The 19,340-nt window shown below is 34.6% G+C and overlaps 1 protein-coding gene across 23 annotated transcripts in view; it reads right to left on the minus strand.

Moving 5' to 3' along the window:
- LOC123878981 (phosphatidylinositol 4-phosphate 5-kinase type-1 alpha) overlaps window positions 1-19,340 on the minus strand; it is a 64,100-nt gene that overhangs the window by 25,465 nt on the left and 19,295 nt on the right. For 6 of the 23 annotated variants that reach the window (XM_045926426.1, XM_045926424.1, XM_045926425.1 and 3 more), the window contains 12 exons: window positions 18,468-18,632; window positions 17,702-17,854; window positions 16,582-16,734; window positions 15,712-15,857; window positions 14,946-14,993; window positions 12,684-12,776; window positions 12,110-12,242; window positions 11,223-11,310; window positions 9,000-9,062; window positions 8,128-8,133; window positions 6,431-6,505; window positions 528-563 (listed from right to left, as the gene is read on the minus strand). In XM_045926426.1, coding sequence (XP_045782382.1) covers window positions 528-563; window positions 6,431-6,505; window positions 8,128-8,133; window positions 9,000-9,062; window positions 11,223-11,310; window positions 12,110-12,242; window positions 12,684-12,776; window positions 14,946-14,993; window positions 15,712-15,857; window positions 16,582-16,734; window positions 17,702-17,854; window positions 18,468-18,632 — 1,159 coding nt within the window. Of the gene's footprint in view, window positions 1-527; window positions 564-4,560; window positions 5,773-6,430; window positions 6,506-8,127; window positions 8,134-8,999; window positions 9,063-11,222; window positions 11,311-12,109; window positions 12,243-12,683; window positions 12,777-14,945; window positions 14,994-15,711; window positions 15,858-16,581; window positions 16,735-17,701; window positions 17,855-18,467; window positions 18,633-19,340 lie in introns of those variants that run through there. The other 17 variants (XM_045926427.1, XM_045926413.1, XM_045926412.1 and 14 more) reach the window with 13 other exon arrangements.

Raw genomic sequence — 19,340 nt, forward strand, 5'->3', positions numbered from 1 at the left:
TTTGGCGAATGGAGACGGTTTATATGTCCAAAATAGCGTGTTTATATTTATATTTTTTATATTGAGCTTGACCGCCAATGTATCGTATTTATTATTGGTGCATTGTTAGATTGAGAGTGAATGTTTTGTAGTATAAAAAATATAGCATGCAGATTTTTAAGGAAGAGAGGTTTAAAGTAAAGTGGTATACCCAATAGTAATATAGATCCAATAGGTCAATAGCAGCATGGAAAGAATAGAATTATGACAATAAGATTACTTTATGAATTACTTGTAAGTGTTTAACCTTGAGCTTCTATCATATTTTGTTTTATTTATAAGCAAAATAAAGTATTTATATACATTTTTGTAAAGAAATCCAATTATACATGGCATAAATCTATACATATGTATCTATATAGGCATTTCTGTACCATTTAGTCTGTTCTAGGCAAACAATGGTTTCAGATAAATAGCCAAGTCACATTTACATATATTTACAGACTGTATAAGAGTTGTATAATTATAGCATTTACTATCAGTCTCACCTGCTTTCACGGCGACGCCACTTGACGTTGTAGCCCCTATCCGATGGAATGCGTGCAATATATTTACTAATTAGTTTACAGAAATGTATTTTACATATTATATTACATTTGTAGGTAACGTATTCTTGTATAATGAGAGTGTAAGATAGCCTTTCACTGTATAATTTAAAAAATTGTAGTGGCAAAAGCGTATTTATACAATTACCTGGCTTTTATTTAGATGAGCACGTTTTCCAACTTAGAGAGCGATTACCACTTATCATCAAGTGAGAAGCGTAATACTGATAAAAAGTTGCTATTCAAGACTTGAATCTTAGTCTGGACCAATTTTACTTCCAAATTTTTAGCTATAAATGGGGTAACGTAAAATAAATACAACAATAAATATTTTGTATAAAATCTCATTTATTCCATAATTTCATTTTATATGTTGTAACATTACTTTGTGATCATTGCAATATAGGTATATTAGAAACATAGGCGTAATTAGGTTTGGAGGCTGAGCGCAAAAGTGAAATCCATCCCTATAAATATTTATTTATAAATGCAAGTGTCTGTCTGTCAAAACTATCAGAATATCAGTCTGACTGTCTGTTTATGGCTTAACCGTTACGTTTTATCCTAAGAAAACTAAAACTGCGACGATTCTTTAAACCTTCTTTCATGCAAAGTAAAGGGCTTATAGCTAGTAAGTAAGCAAAAGCTAAAGAGCCTCAATAGCTCAACCGGTAAAGGAGTGGACTGAAAACCGAAAGGTCGACGGTTCAAACCCCGCCCGTTGCACTATTGTCGTACCTACTCCTAGCACAAGCCTGACCCTTAGTTGGAGAGGAAAGGGGAATATTAGTCATTTAACATGGCTAATATTCTTTAAAAAAAATACCACTCACTGAATAATCATGAAATAAGTCTACTTTAAATTTGGCATGTAGGTTTCTCGTAATATGATGTAGGAATCAAACAAGAACTTAACTTACTCTTAAAGTGCTGAAAAGAGAGATAGAAGGTTAATTTAAATAATTTTTAATTTTGGTTGTTCGATAATAGCATATTTTAGAATGTAAGGTTTTAAGATTTCTATTTTTAACCCCCGACCCAAAAAGAGGGGTGTTATAAGTTTGATGTGTGTATCTGTCTCTGGCATCGTAGCTCCCAAACTAATGAACCGAATTTAATTTCGTTTTTTTTATTTGAAAGGTGGCTTGATCGAGAGTGTTCTTAGCTATAATCCAAGAAAATCGGTTCAGCCGTTTGAAAGCTATCAGCTCTTTTCTAGTTACTGTAACCTTCACTTGTCGGGGGTGTTATAAATTTTTAATTTACACTTGTTACTGAGAAACCTTAGTCTCCCGATAAGGTAATGTTTTATATTTATATATATTTTAAAGAATATATCAATATATTTTACCCAAAACATCTCCTTTTCATCTAATTACGCTTATGCATAAAAACCAATATATTTTATTTGAATACAGTGCTATTAATTTATTATTATTATACATTTTTGTATTTTGTCTTTTTATACATCCTGTAACCACTTGTCTTTTTATGTATTGTATAATCAGTGAAAATTACTAAATATGATAAAGGTACATTATTTAAATAAATTGATAATTATGTATAGTATTAAATATAATAGGTAACCATTAAACAATAAATAATTAATTATTGATACAGTCATTAACTTATGCCTCAAACAAAGGCCAAGTGTCCATAAAACTTGCATAGCAGTTAGTTTTGGAAAGTCAAGTTTAGCTTATTTTTAGCATACTAAATTTTCAGATACTGATGTAGACATGACCTTTGAATTTTACAGATTTTATTGCTATTCTTTGTCTAAGGAGAGTGGTTAATATAGGGCTCTCTCTGTTACGTAATCCCATACGAATGACAAGGACAAAAAGTCAGTGGGCGTTAACCATTTCGAGGGACCAACCGATCAAAAACAAACCTATGTTTTCCGTATAACTCTATAAACGGAAACAAAGTACAGAAAATGTGTAGTTCGTTTGTGATTGGTTCGCAACTCAAAATGGTTAACGCCTACTGATTTTTTGTCTGTCATTTGTATGGGATTACGTAACAGAGACAACCCTATATATTAACTTCTCTCCGTGGATAGAGTGTAGTGAATAGGTACTTCGCTTAAGAACATTGATCTATCTCTTTATTGATTCAAGTTTTCTTTCTAAGGCTAAGCGAGTACTGCGAAATTACACCGCACGACTTCTGTGCGACTTATTTTAAACCAAAACTGAATTCTGAGCATCTATGCTATAGTGACCTAACTCAATTTTTTTTCAATATTGATACACCTTTTACAGATATATGTATCTACAAATAAAATTAAAATATGCTCAAGTTTTTGTGACAGATTTTTTTTTATTAACGCCATAGGCATATTGTTTTAGTATATTTATTATTACTTTGCCTTTATTATACAATATGTTTTATTTATATGTATGAATAAAGTAAATTTTTAGGTCACAACTTGATGTCAGTTAACTTATAAAATAAAGACATTTTGTTTAAAATGTTGTCCAACGTTAAACTTGGGAAGAGTTTCTTGTCTTGATTTGATAAATAAGATTCATATTATGATATTAAAATTTTAATATATGACATATTTAAAAAATATATAGTTTTATTTTTTTCATACACGACTGGGCACAAATAAAACACACTGTATAATATTTTATGTACAATCCAAGTTTCTATACATTAAAAGTAACTTTTTCTTCATATTATACAAAAAATATTTAGGAATGTTCTACACACATCACTGGGTCATTCAATTTGTATACATTAATGTATACTTAAATCAAATTAATGATGCAAAATAATTATAATGAATAAATAACAATTAATTACACAATTCTATCACTATATTTCGATATAGATTTTTTAAATAAATTAATTTAAAATTATACAATTATTTCGATCGAGTCAAATGCATCCAGCTTAGTTGTAGAGATGGATTTTTACTTGGAGCAATTTATTCACAATTATTGAATGCCAAAATTAATGCTCAATCTATCCACGATCTGTTGATAAGTTAATAAGCAACGTTATTATTTGTCAAAAAGTATCATACATTTTTTGACGTTGCTAAATAACTTATCGAGTGTTCACAGATAGATTGTTTATTAATTTCATTTTGTGATAGAATGTTTATTAATCATTTAATAATGTACTGGCGCCATTGACAGATCTACTACTAAGCTGAATAATCTTTCTACATTTCTGACCTTTAAATTCCTGATTTGTATGTTAAAGTAAAGGAATAAATACAGGAAAAACTACCAAGGACTGCTTAAATTCTCAGAAAAGAACCGCATACATACTTATTTAGTCTTTTCAATTTATATGCCATTATACAAAAAAGGTATTCCATTATACAAAAAAGTGAATTGCCATACGTAAAATCTCAACCACAACAAAACTTATTTCTTCTATGTGGCTGAATATTATTGCCATAAAAATAAATGAATTTGTTAAAGAATGATTTAACATGAATTACGTATGACAATACTATGTTTGTGCATAATAATATCAATTCCAATAATGTACATACTTCAAGTATTAGTCAAATCTGATTAGGTGAGATCACAAAAAGCGATGCTTTGATCAAGTCAATTTTGAAAATATACCTACACTAAAGATATTAAAAAAAAAAAAACAGTTAAAACATGGTGTTTACAAGTCAAACTTCTTTGGGGGAATTTTGATACGATTTTTTCTGTATATCCAATCACACAGAAATACTATTATACAAGATAATTTTTTTTGGAGGGTAGTGTAACAATTAACTGAATCGAAACGTTTTTTCAGTAAATTATTCACGACTTAACTCTGAATAACAGTTTAAATAAGGAAAAAATTTAACAAAAAAGTGTCAGTCAATTTTTAGAGTAGGCAAATATGATTAGAAGCAATAATCTCGGACTGAATTTTGGTTGTAAAAATTTACTTCAAAGCGTGAAAGCTCACACTTTAATCAGAATTGGCTTTACAAAAAAAAAAAAAAAACATCTTTAGAACACCGCGCAAGCAAAGCGAATAGCTTTAACAGCAAACTTAATGCCCATATACCCTTATAAAATTAATCTTCAATCCGCTGGCGGTACGAAAATAATAGTACTCCCACTGTCTTTCCCTTGATAAATCGCCGCGTTTTCCAAACTGGGTACATAAACAATTTCTTTCATAACCATTTCTGAAGCCGAGTCTTCAATATATTCATCACCGTTGAGTTGGACTACAGAAACGTGTTTTTTCAACTCAAATTCATTTGCACTACGTATTCTTATAGGAGATTCTGGTTTTATATAAACAGTTTGTGTGGATCTGACTTTACGGAAGCGCATATCTTTTGGTAGGGTCGACGCCTCTCTGTTTTCACTAATCGTTGGTGTTACGCTTCTGGTTCTGTAGCTAGATGTCAAAGATTTCGGTAGCGTATTAGCTTCTCGTGTGTTATTGGTAGCATCGGGAGTGCTATCAGATTTGACTAGTCCGATATCCATGAAGAATTTCTTGAATTTCTCAACGAATGTCGGAGACTTCGCTCGGTTTAGGCTACTCGATAGCCTCTCGTTGGAATGCTCTTTGGAACTGACTTCGTCGATTTTTTCCGGTATGTTGGACATGCTTTTATGTTTCTCAAGATTCGTAGGTCGCTTCCAAGATTTTTCTTCATCGTCATCAATGAATGGTATGTCTTGTAGGTTATTGTCGTTCCGCGTATCTACTGCAGCGTCTTTAAGGATTTTGACGACCGGGGTGTACGTTTGTGCGTCCGCTATATATATTTGTGGGACACTGGTGCTTGTGTTGTCTGTCTGTATGCCGCTATCGGCTAGACTGCCGTTTATATGTGAACTGCCCGCTCCTGTGCTTAGTACTTTAGTTAGTTGGTCGGATAGGGATTCCATGCGGTCATGTACAGATGATCTGTATACTGTATCCGCGTAAGACGGGCCGGGTTCTCGTGAGGTTAGATTCGACGTATCGAAGTCTATGCGCCTTTGGAACGGTAGTCTATCTCTGTCTAGTATTTTCAGTCTATCTGACAGTACTGAGGGGTACTCTGTCGGTATTTGTGGATGTCTTTGGTTCCACGTGGATATCGTCGTATCGGTAAAATCGCTCATGCTAGATCTCAGTGAAGACCTAGGCGATAACCTAGCCTGCCTCAGGTAGTCTGGGTTGTAATCCCTTATGGGTCGCCCGATGACTTTTCCGCCTGTGTTTGGAAAATCGTTTGTTTTAATTTCGTGGTACATTGTGGTACATTTCAGTTTATTTTGTCACCCCGGTCGTCTGTCCTTATGCCGGGTCAACTGAACACCGTTAGCACAGAAAACACAATTTTTCTAATTTTTTTTTTAATAAAAAAGTAAAACACAGGCAAAGGACCTGCCAGTTTTAAAATTTTAAGTTAAAATCACGCAAAGTTAAATTTTTTTTTTGAAAAATAAAAAATACGACAAAACGCACAACAGCTATAAGGGATAACAAACACCGGATAGGAGGTAGAGGGGTGGGGGATAAAAAATAAACTGAAATGTATAATATAATAATATTATCTATGGTAGGTACCAAAAAAAATATAAGACCACATTCGCTTGTTAGGAAAGGAAATCCTAGCTACTGTGTTAAAAATACTACAATTTCTAATATACGTCTTTAAGTGTATTTTTATACATATTATAATAGAAAAAAAACGGTTAATTAATCATGCAAAAATATATAAATAAATATTAAAATAATGTCAAACATGCAAAAAGTGTCTAAGTAAATATTTTTAATTTATCATATATTTTTTTTTTGAAAACTCAACGTTTTTCGTTATAAGAATAATAAAAATACACTTTTGGTATAAAAAAGAATATACTCCATACCTGTAGTGTCGATTTCTTCCTGCGGTCTTGACGGCTTCGAGATGCTCTTTCTTTTCGACGGCGAGTGTTTCAATGCTGTAAGAAAACAATTTTTGTGACTTATACCGCTTTGATTCTAGATGCAAAGTATTATTGTGGTTTTGTAGCACAAAATGCCGATAAATCATCAAAAAATACTTTTAACCGAAGTAAAAAAATATTTTTTAATAGAACAAAAAAAAAAAATTTCCGATCTCCACTTTTGTAACACTTTAAACAAACGATTAAAAACACACACAATATTGTATTTTGATTAGTAAATATTATGTTACATTAATAGAATATTGTGTTGATCAAAAATTATATCAACCGGTTTTTAAATTAATGTGAGACAAAAAATATTGGGAATATATTTTTTGGGTTAGACCACTTTCGAAATATAAATTAGTATAATCAACCACAATAATACTTTGTTAAATGAAATATTTAAAATAATTAAAATAAGCTCTGTAAAAAAAGCATCAAAGTAATATTATGTAACTGTGCGTGTCAAAACGCAAATTATAAACATTTTTGAAGCTTACTCTAAGAAAAATAAAAAATAGACAAGAAAAGAACGAAAGGAAAAAAAAATCTATGAAAATCATGCCAGAAGGTAGAGAAAGGGTAGCATAGAAATATTATGCTGACATTATGAACAGTAGGTATAATTTATTCGCGTCTATTTACAATTTTATGAAGTAGTAAATTTTACATTAAAACTAGAGGCCATGTTTAAGCAATACTTTTTTTATAGGAACGACCATAGAGATATAATTATAAGATGTTTTTATATTCAATACAAAATATTTTCATAGAAATAATGGATAATAATGAAATAAAAATACAGCATGTTCCAAAATCTAATTAGCAAAATTAATATTAATGTTTTTTATATTAATTTCGACGCCGACAAAATAGTTTACAATACCTCTGAAGATATGCCCGGTTTTAAATAACAGCATGTTCCAAAATCTTACAAACACTTTTATGGAAAAAAAGGCTTTTATGAAAATCCTAGATGAAAGCTACATTCAAAATTCTAACTACAGGGAGACAATAAAATAACTCAAACGGACATCTGCATTCAAAGAGATAAAATTAACAGTTAGGTTCATTTTCATTAAAGTAAAAGGTTTAATACTTTTTGAACTTTATGAGTTAACTTAAAACATCTCGGAATGCGATAGGAACTAGCTTTCTACACGATGGGGGAACTAAAATCACATAAAATCTATGAAATTGTTATAATACATGAAGTAAGGTAACTTATTCTAGTATTTGATGACATGAAAAAATATAAATATTATTCTAATGGCTATTTTACGTGAGGTACTTCACAAACGATCAAACATTACCATTTGGACATGCATATAAAAAAAAATGAAGCAAGTCCAAATAATAATATGGTTCCGTTCAATGCTCTACCTTCGCGTAAAACAGTCATACTATTCCATAATTTACTATATAATGTCATGCTGGATGAAAAATGACATTTATAATTAAGTTATATTTCTGATTAAACGTGCTTTTTGATTGGAACTTGGACTTTGGATTTATTTATTCAACGGATTATAACAATTTCGGTCTGAAGTACAAGGACGTAACGTCACAAAGATATTCAAAAAATGTAGAAAACATGCTTCATTCGACGGAGAATCGCAAATATCACGACTTACTCAAACCTCCAAGGACGCGCGCCAGTATCCAATTTCGGACAATTTGTGGAAAAAAGGGAAAACAGACATTATTTTCGTAAAAAAAGAAATGTCTCGATCAATGTCAGGGGACGTGCATGACTTTCATGTTTAAAAATAAATGGTCATGCGAAAAAAATCGAAATCAACGTAAAAAGTAATTTAAAAATTTAAATACATGCCTAATTCCTAAAAAAATAATTGTTGAAATTGCATTGCAAGTGTAACGAAATCCGTAAATTGATATTATTTTATTAATATAGGTTAATACAAACTTAACATTCACCATAAGAATGAATGCCTACTCAAAATAGGTTAGGTGTTGGTGCATCTTTTTTTAAATTAATCCGACGAAACTCTGATTTTCAATTTACCTACTTACGTCAAAACTATATTAATATTAAAAAAAACAATATTTAAAAATAAGGCTATTGAAAGTAAAACTTTAATTAATACAAACCGAAATCTTGAGACATGCTTCAACTATGAAAACATAAGATCAGTTATAATAATATTGGGTATATATATTTAACTATATTATGTACTTTATAATATGACAGTTTAGTTTCTATCTTAGGCCAGGACTGACCAAGCCAAGCCAAGAATAAAGCCAAGTCGACGACTATGAACACTTTTTACCTACTTCGAAGCTTAATTAATTAGAAACATAGTGCCTATCTCAAATTACTTAAGCTTCGAGTAACGGTACACTCAAATTAGAAAAAAAAATTGCAATGCCGCTTAAAGATATGTTTTTTAGGAATCGTGGTCTTGCCAGAGCCAGATTTTTAGCTTGTGTAATTTTTTTTTAATACACCAACACCCACCCCGTTGAACAACACACACAACAATACCTATGTAGCTGGTGACCAGGGTTCGGAACTTGCGGTGGTTGCCTTTGATCTCCGGTAGGTCCACTGATCAACAAGTTTATATACTTTTATATTAAATTTATCGCTTATATTTACCACTCAATTGTATAAGCCAATAAAATTACAGTAAAATCGATTATATTTCAGCAAAATATTTAACTCCTATTTTTGTGTATTTTCAATTTTATTTCCCTAATTTTATAGAATATCAGATGAAATATTTAAAAATGATTAAAAATAATGAGAAATGAATTATGAAAATTTATACAACGTGTTATGAGTGAGTCACGGGTTTTATAACACGCTGTATATGGAAACCGATACTAAGACTTTTTAACCATCAATTCTTTCAATTTATTTTAGTGTATAATTTTGATACATATTTATTTACAAAATCTGAAAAAATAACTCTGCGTAATTGTTTTTCTCCTTGAATCCTTGAAAATTTTACATCAGAACTTTTTAAATTTTAAAGTCTTATTATCGATTTTGAAACACCTTAGGTATACAATTAGCGTACCTACTACCAATGTTGACAGTTAAAATGTTAAACATATACACAGTCCAATCCGCACTGGGCCAGCGTGGCAGACTGTGGCCTAAGCTTTTCTCATTCAAAGAAGAGACCTGTGCTCAGTATTGGACCAGCGATGGGTTGATCATGATAATGATAAATTACACAGTACAATAAATAAAATCTATTTTTACTTAGGTGATTTAAATTGGAAAACACATCGCTTCTCACAGAAACGCGTAAGCAACCAGCTATGAACGGCGCTTAAGACATTTTTCTCTACATCCTTATTGCTGAGGGGTTTTTTTTCTGTCTCGTCTGGCTTTACAAAGATTAGCCAATATCAAGTTTGTAGTTATTTGTAACAAGTTAGTTAAACTATACAAGTATGGACCCTGTCTGTGCCGGCGCTCGCCGTCATACGCACAGCACTCCTTTAGAGCGCTTTCCAGTCAGTTTTTACAAAAAAAAAAACACTCCAAAAAGGCAGAGCACGCCCGCCAGCTAACACCAACACAGACGAAGTCCTTGCTGAGGGTTGTCACCCCTTTTCATTAATCACAATAGTACAAGTTTTCTTGGGATGTATGTGGCCGCGAACAAATAAGGAAATCAATCTTTAGGACATCGTAAGCGCCAGTCCAAGGGCGTCGCTTACGCGTTTCTACGAAGAGTTACTCCAATTACATTATAGCTAAGGAAAAGTAGATTTTATAATGAAACGACTTTATGTATCTACCTGGATGTAATATATTTTGGGGATAGCTGTATAATGTAGTAGAAAAATATATTATATATGTAGAAAATAATAGCTAAATGAGTGAAATTCGATAAGATTTGAATTCAGGAATAGTAGAAATCAGATGAGAAAGAAGTTCCTAGAAACCCTTAGTTTTTTTTTTAATTTATAGGCTAGCGCTTAGCTGCAATCAGACCTGCTAGCAAGTGATGATGCAGCCTAAGATGGAGCGCGCTTGCCTAGAAGTTGCCTATTCACTCTTGACCTACCTTCAAATACATAATAAAAATGGAGGGGAGAACTGATATTCCAACAAGATGATGCCTGCAACTTAGGCTGAGATTTACTTAAGACACTTAAACGAGACAGCGTTATACCGCTGGCTACATCTGTCTCGTTTTAACTGAAACTCAAGTCTAAGCAAAGTCAAAGTGAACTCTATAGATTTCAACCTTAATCTGCATGGAGTTTTTATTTAATCCCATGGGATCTCTTTTTTTCCGAGACTAAAGTAGCCTGTGTCCTTCCCCGGGATGCAAGCCATATCTGTAGCTTCCGTCAAACACGGTTGAACAGATCGGCCGTGAAAAGCTAACAGACAGACACACTTTCGCAATGAAGCAATCAGAAGTTTCGTGCTATAGTTTATCCACCGGAAGAAATTAGTATAGCGCTCTCTCTCTGTTACGTTATCCCATACAAATGATAGAGACAAAAATCACAGTGGGCGTTAACCATTTTGAGACACCAACCAATCACAACCATGTTTTCAAAAAACATTCGAAAGTCAATCAGAAAACATACTTTTGTTTGGTGCCTCAAAATGGTAACGCCCACTGAAATTTTTGTCTCTATCATTTGTATGGGATTGCGTAACAGAGACAGCGCTATAATAACTCCGCGGATAGAGTATAGGAGGAAGATATATGAAAGATAACAATGATACACTTACACGAAGGTATCTTCTTGAATACAGTCTTTCCCATGAAGTCTAGAAACCTTTGCGCGTAGAAACTCGGCCGGTGGACTGAGACTGTGTCCTGGAAAGTGAATAGTTTTGTTGCAAGTGCGTAAAGTAGGAAATTATAGTCGGCGCCCATATTTCAAATCATTATCATAAGTAGGACCTTCTTGGTTGAGACCTAAAGGTTCAACATTTTAGGAAATCAACATTCTGCGCGAGAAGTTTCACTATTTTGCAAACTCAACATTCTTTGTCAGAAGGTTCAACAGTTTGCAAATTCAATATGTTGCAAATTCAACATTCTGGAACAGAAGTTTCCCAGTCCCGACCCGATCTGTCAAGTAGTTTGAGCTGTTTGTTGATAAATCAGTCAGTCAGTCAGTCACTTTTTTTTAATCCCCAACCCAAAAAGAGAGGTGTTATAAGTTTGACGTGTGTATCTGTGTATCTGTCTGTGGCACCGTAGCTCCTAAACGAATGAACCGATTTTAATTTAGTTTTTTGACGTGACAACGTCTTATAATTCGATAGAGCCGGCTGCACGCATGAAAAAACATGACTCATGCGGCGTTACCTCGCTCTGAGGCGTTCCATATAAGGCTTGAAGTGCAAGCGAGAGCGCGGAACGAGCGACAAAGAATCGGCCTTTGTTGTCACGTTCAACTATCGTCAGTAAACCGACTTTACAGACAACCAATTTTTTTTTTGTTTGAAAAAGGTGGCTTGATCGAGTGTTCTTAGCTATAATTGAAGAATATCGATTCAGCCGTTTGAAAGTTATCAGCTCTTTTCGAGTTTTCTTATAGAGGTTTTTGTGTCGGGGGTTTTTTTTATTTTGAGTTATCTTTAATATATTTAGATTGTGTTATACTCACGCCGTCGTGTATCATGCTCTTCCACGTGTGCTCTAGCTTCTTGCGAAGTCGGTAGGACTGCAAAATGTCGATAATACCCAGGAACAGAAGGAGACGTTCGCCGCGCGCGTTCCTCGCTGGAATACCGCCCGGCCTGATGACAATTAAAAAAAAAAAACCGGTCAAGTTCGAGTCGGACTCGCAAACGAAGGGTTCCTTATAATATTTTTAGTGCAACACAGCAAGTTAATGACAACAGCGCCATCTATCTATATGTGATTCAGTAAATATCATATAGATGGCGCTTTAGTAATAGGACACATTTTAATTTTGTGTGTGATGTAGCCCACAAATTCACGGTTTTTAGATTTATTCCTATACTTGTGCGATAAGACCTACTTACCTGCCAAATTTCATGATTCTAGGTCAACGGGAAGTACCCTATAGCTTTTCTTGACAGACACGACGGACGGACGGACAACAAAGTGATCCTATAAGGGTTCCGTTTTTCCTTTTGAGGTACGGAACCCTGAAACCTTAATCCACGCAGACGAAGTCGCGGGCACCATCTAGTACGATATAATTTAAGACTTACGGGACGTCTTCCTCCTCGTCGATGGGTTCGCTTTCTGCTTGGATGCTCTCCATTGCGGTGGAGTGAGCGACCAGCCGCTGGCGGTTTATGGACCTGCAAATACATACAAAATACAAATTCTACATACTAAATTAGCTGATTCCCACAATGAGTTTGCAGGGATTCAGGATTTTAAAGATCCATTAGAATTTCTTAATGCACCCTTTTTTTTGACCTAATAATATACGAAAAACCCCTGACACGATGTCAGAGACGTTTTTAAATTTTGTTGTAATTTTTATAGTTAAATTATTTAAGTTTCAAAAGGAGCAGAACCTTGTAACTTTTGCCCATGTTAATTTTTTTATTCAACAATACTAAACAACGTTGCGCCTTCATTATCTGGTTCTGTTCCTTTTAATGACTATTCTTGCTATTTTTAACCGACTTCCAAAAAAGGATGAGGTTCTCAATTCGTCAAAATCTTTTTTTTTTTGTTTGAACAAAAACTCAGGAATAAGTCTGTGCTTGCGACGCTCTCCATTATAGCGGGAACAGAACCCCTGTGCACAGTTCTATTTTGATCTGTTGGTGCACCCTGTTAATGCACCCTTAGGATAGGTAACTAGGTACTCAAGGAATATTTCCTCCAAATGTCGAATCTCTAGGTTTCCAAGTTTACCAGTCAGTCTATCAGACATTCAGTTGGCTTTATATATCAAGACTATCTGATTCCCACAGTTAGTACCTTATTTTATTAGTACCTTTCATAGTCAAGGACTATGCGACATATTCAAAAACACTAACCATATTTTGCTTGTTATTATGTTTTAATGAGAATTTTTGCAAAAAAGTGCCAGACATTAAAGAATATATCACACATTTACTTTAAAAAAAAATTAAACTCTGAAAATAAAAAGAATAACTAACATATACAAGACATTTCATACCACATGATAACGAATGTTTTGCGACACCGATTTTTGTACAACACACCCACATACCCACCAAACAATACACACCCCACAACACACACACCCACACGTACACACACTATGACAAACATTTCTGTGCCAAAAAACAAACCCATGTTCTTTATTGTATGATGCTGTATGTCCATATGGTAGTAGTAGTATAGACCACTCATGTAGTCATACGTAATATGAACCAAAATTAATCAATCTATCTTTAATCTGTCGATAAGTTACTTAGCAACGTTGTTATTTGTCAAAAAACCAAACCATTTTTGACAAATAACAACGTTGCTATGTAACTTAACGACAGATTACAGATAGACTGATTTTAATTTTGGCCATAAATTACAGTGTGGTTAATTCTATTATACACAATCTCTAAACTAAACTCGGTACAGGTCTTAATCTTATGCTATCCTTTTCCGCAGCGAGCATTCTAAAAGAAATAGCAATACATTTAGTCCAGCCATTTTAGTTTAGTTTGATGTGTACAACAGAATTACCCACAATGTTAAACTATGTCTACATATTTTTAATTATCTATCTATACTCTAAAAACTATTTCAGTAAAAACAGTACATTAAAACAAAAAGATGGACTCTGTATACTCTTATACATAAATCCTAACTCTCAATCATGCATAGATATTTATTGGTACTGATTCACTTAAACACACTAGGGGCTGATTTATCAATCACCAAACAAAGTTTTACTGATGAATGACATTTTGGCAGATTCCCAATAAAAGAAATGTCAAAATGTCAAATTTATTTCATAGTAAAATATTTTCTGGCGATTGAAAAATCGGCCCTAAATTGACGGGTATAAAAGTAGTACATTTTTTTTATACACCTTCTTAGCACCAGTGCGCATAAGTGCGAGCGAGAGATCAGACTTTATTGGACTGAGAAACTAAAACTGTTATTTGTTAGTCAAAGATAGTACTTACTTCCTACAAGTTATATATTATTTTAACATGCATCATTTTGAGTTTTTCAAAAAAAAAAAAAGATTATGTGGCCAATTAGTCTAATTTATAGGAAGTATTTTTCACAAGGCACTATTTCTATCATGCAAACATTATGATATTTAGTATTATACAAGGGAAATGTAGTTTGATTAGACGGAGACAGATGTATATAAGGTTAGTGCGTTAGAAAGAGAAGGGGCGATAACGCAGGCAACAACCCATAACACCAAACCTTGATTACAATACTGGGTCTAATACCAGGGCTGCATATCTAGGACGAAGTATTATTATTAGGGACAAGACAATAGTTAGAAAAAAAAAAAAGAAAATAATGCATACTGTGTTCTTTTCACTTGTGTCTTAAAGTCCTCTTTGCCTTGCTCATTCCTGGAAAGTTTTAAAGAAAAAAAGAACCGTCACCAATTTGGAAAGAAAGTATAATATTTACAATAAAAATCAATTTTACATGATGCTAAAATGATTTCCTATTTTTTTTACTTTTGAAATCCAGCAGTCCCTGTATAGGAACTAGGAATAAAAAATAATTATAATAAAGTTTAAGGATCGTTTCCATTAAAGCGGAGCAAAGCGGAGACGTGTTCAATAGACCAAGCAATTATCAGGTTATTGTTAGATAATTTTATTAGGTCAGCTAACAATAATCGGCTTGGTCGAAAACACTTGTCTCCACTCCGCTTCAGTGGAAATGCAGTCTAAATGAAGAGTAACCTAAAATTTACCTGTTCCTAGAGGTATGCAGGTCATAGAGAAAAACACTATTTAGCCCTAATTCACACTAGCGTTAAAAAAGCGTTGCGTTAAAACCCGTCATTGCGCTGAAAATACAAAGTGCGCGTTAAAAAAGCGGTGACGTGTAAACAGATACTTGGGAATGCATTTGTTCTATTTGAACGCTTTTTTAACGGACGTAAAGAAAGCTCTCGTGCGAATGAGGCCTAACCCTATTTTAAATAGCTTGATTATCATTTTTCTTATCTTCTTTCCAGTGGACATACACCTTAAAATGCAGATCATATTTTTCAAGACGGGCGTATTTGCATTTGCTGCTAAGAAAAATAAGAAGAGAACAGAAGAGAAGGGTTACCTGGTCCTATTAAGTCCGCTCTTCTTAGGTTCTCCATCGGCTTCGTCGTCACTCTGGCCTGAGTCCGTACCTTTTCGGGCCTCGGTCTTTTCCCTTTGGGCCTCGTCCAAGTTGTGGATGCCTACTAGGAGTGAGTAGTCCATAATCTGGAAATATTAATATCGTGTGATCATCATCATCAACTACTCTTCTCCTTCTAGTGCCATCTCCTACTGGAGGTTGGCAATCATTAAGGCTAACTGGATTTTGTCCACCGCTGCCCTAAACAGTGACCTTGTACTCATATTGAACCACTGGCCAAGGTTCTTAAGCAGTGGCGTGCACAAAGTTTGAAGCTAGGCTAGGCATTTAGGTAGACGCCTAAATGCCTAGTCCCCCCCCCCCCCATTTTTTATTTTTTAAGATAAAAATATAATCCACACTACCACAAGACAGTGATAATCCACACTTACAACCAACCCACAAAAAAAACCGGCCAAGTGCGAGTCAGACTCGCACACCAAGGGTTCCGTATTAAAATTATTTTCCGACATTTTGCACAATAAATCAAAAACTATTTTGCATAAAAATAAAAATAAATCTGTTTTAGAATGTACAGGTAAAGCCCTTTCATGTGCCCACTTGGTATAGTTATCTTACTGTGAAAATTGAAACACACTTTAATTTTTGTTTAATGATGTAACCACAAATTCACAGTTTTCAGATTTATTCCTTTACTTGTGCTATAAGACCTACCTACCTGCCAAATTTCATGATTCTAGGTCAACGGGAAGTACCCTATAGGTTTTCTTGACAGACACGACGGACGGACGGACTGACAGACAGAAGGGTTCTGTTTTTCCTTTTGAGATACGGAATCCTAAAACCAACCTTAAAACTCTCCAGCACTCTGCAGTCCCGTTGCATAGTCTTTATTAACGCGGTGTAGGTATCCGCCTCTAGGAAGATGCCCTCTTGGTGATGTTCCATAAAGTCCAGGTCTTTGTATGTCGGTGATCTTTTCTGTCTTTCCGATTTGCTTGCCTACAAAATACGATCCAAATTAACGATTTATTCAAATAAAGGTTTTATCACAGGGTGTGAAAACTTGAGAAAAAGGCTGCTTTATTACAATACTAGCTGATGCCAGCGAATTCGTACGCGTGGATATAGATTTTTCAAAAATCCTATAGGAACTCTTTGATTTTCTGGGATATAAAGTAGCTTATGTGTTAATCCAGGATATAATCTATCTCCTTTCTAAATATCAGCCAAATCAGTCAAGTAGTTTTTGCGTGAAAGAGTAACAAACATACACACAAACTTTCGCAGTTATAAAATTAGAAGAAAGTGTTGATTTTATTCAAATAAAGGTTTTATCACAGGGTGTGAAAACTTAAGAAAAAGTCTGCTTTATTACAATACTAGGTGATGCCAGCGAATTCGTACGCGTGGATATAGATTTTTCAAAAATCCTATAGGAACTCTTTAATTTTCTGGGATAGAAAGTAGCTCATGTGTTAATCCAGGGTATAATCTATCTCCTTTCTAAATAATATCAGCCAAATCCGTCCAGTAGTTTTTGCGTGAAAGAGTAACAAACATACACACAAACTTTCGCAGTTATAAAATAAGAAAGAAGTGTGATATCCTTCATGCCAATGTTTTTGAATTCGCAAAGGAAGGCGGTACGTTATTCCATAACATTCTTCTTCGTCATCTTGGCAGAGCTTGCCCTTTTTTTTATTAAAAATAGCGAGCAAACGAGCAGCTGGGTCACCTGATGTTAAGTGATTACCGCCGCCCATGAAAATTTTCAGCACCAGAGGTACCGCCGATGCGTTGCCGGCCTTTCAGGAATTTGTTGGTCCACCTCTTGAATAACCCCATGTTGTAATCTAGTGGGAACACCGCCGATGGGAGTTGATTCCACAGTTCGCACTACAAGACGCTTCGTGGAGTCACTCGACTCTGTAGTTTTACTAACGCCGAAAGATGTTCCATAACCTACCTTCCTCTTATAAGTGGATCCTTTGAGATCGTACTTCTGGTGTAGCTTGACGGAGGATGGTAACAGATTGTTCATGGCGACTAGCCGCACGTTTTTACTGTTGCACTGGTAGCAGTATAATCCGAAGAATTTAGGTAGCAACGTGCGGGGGTTCTGTGAACAAGGATTAGTTTTCTTTTGAAAAATTTTTATTTCACAATTTTTAGTAGCCCCTATAATATGCAATGCCCAGTTAGAACCATACTGTTTACTAAGCTATTACATTGATCGCGGCCAATTTGTTCTTATCCATTGAGGAGTTCTGTTCTCCATCTCCAAAGATATTCATCAGATCTTCATAAAATTTATATGGGACCAACTGCGAAGTATACCCTTTCAAACAAAAAAAAAAAAAATCCAAATCGGTCCAGGTGTCTTTGAGTAATCGGGGAACATACATAAAAAAAAAGATTCCGACGAATTGAGAACCTCCTCCTTTTTTGAAGTCGGTTAAAAATTACCATAAATATCGCTCATGAAGAGTAAGAAATAATATCAAAGAGAAAGACAGAGCATCTCTCTCTATGTCATAATCCTCATTGCTACGGGATGTGGAGCCATCATAATTGTAGGAGTTTCCTTGGGATAGTAATGTGGTGCGTTCTTAGACCCTTACCATTTGAGAGGGGGTGAATTTGCTTTACTTAGCCAATATTTCTATTTTAGAGGATGGTTACTTTTGGGAGTTATGATGTGAAAAACCGCTTAAAAAGCCACTTCCTCTTACCTGATCGAGATTTAAGTAGTACCCGGGCAGCAGTTTCTGTAGAAACTCGCCTTCCTTGTGTTGAACGGTCTTGATGATGAACTCGTCATCGTTGGTCAGGTAGAATATGCTACCGGACGCTCCGGGGTTGCTCAGCTCGCGTAGGGGTGCACTGCACATTGACATCTGGAACAAATTGTTTCATTTTAGTGCTTGATGGTGCTGTAGCGGTTGCTAAATTCACAAGCAGATGTCGCTTCTAAATTCAATCAATCAAACACTCGAATATGAACCCAAGCCTGACTTCTCACGACCCACGGCCTAGATGGCAGCACGGGTAGCTTATTTGGAAACTCAAGGAGAAACACGCAACTTTCAATCGCATTGAAAGAGCGTTTATCAAATTGCACTATATATAGAAGAGTCAACGTCTATGTTCGATCCCGGGCTACGCACCTCTTATTTTTCGGAGTTATGTGCATTTTGAGCAATTAGATATCACTTGCTTTAACAGCAAAGGAAAACATCGTGAGGAAACTCGCAAGCCTGAATGCAAAAGAGTGCAGTCTACCATTCCACACTGGGCCAGCGTGGCAGACTAAGGCCTAAACCCTTCTCATTCTGAGGAGAGACCCGAACTCCTAAGGTGCTAGAATAGGAACCAATTTTTTCTACGAAAATCAATTTTTAATCTATGTCAACGAAGTCGCGGCATCATTGGCTATTTGGATAGCTTGCATCCCAGCGACGGATATAGGATACTTTTTATCCCAGAAAATCAGTTCCCACGGGATTTTCAAAAACTCAAACTTACGCGAACGAAATCGTGGGAATCATCTAGTAATTTGATTTGAAATAAATATAACTTACCATTATCAAAAAAAAAACTTCTAA

Source organism: Maniola jurtina, chromosome 27 (genome assembly GCF_905333055.1).
Source record: "Maniola jurtina chromosome 27, ilManJurt1.1, whole genome shotgun sequence".
NCBI classification, from domain to species: Eukaryota; Metazoa; Arthropoda; class Insecta; order Lepidoptera; family Nymphalidae; genus Maniola; species Maniola jurtina.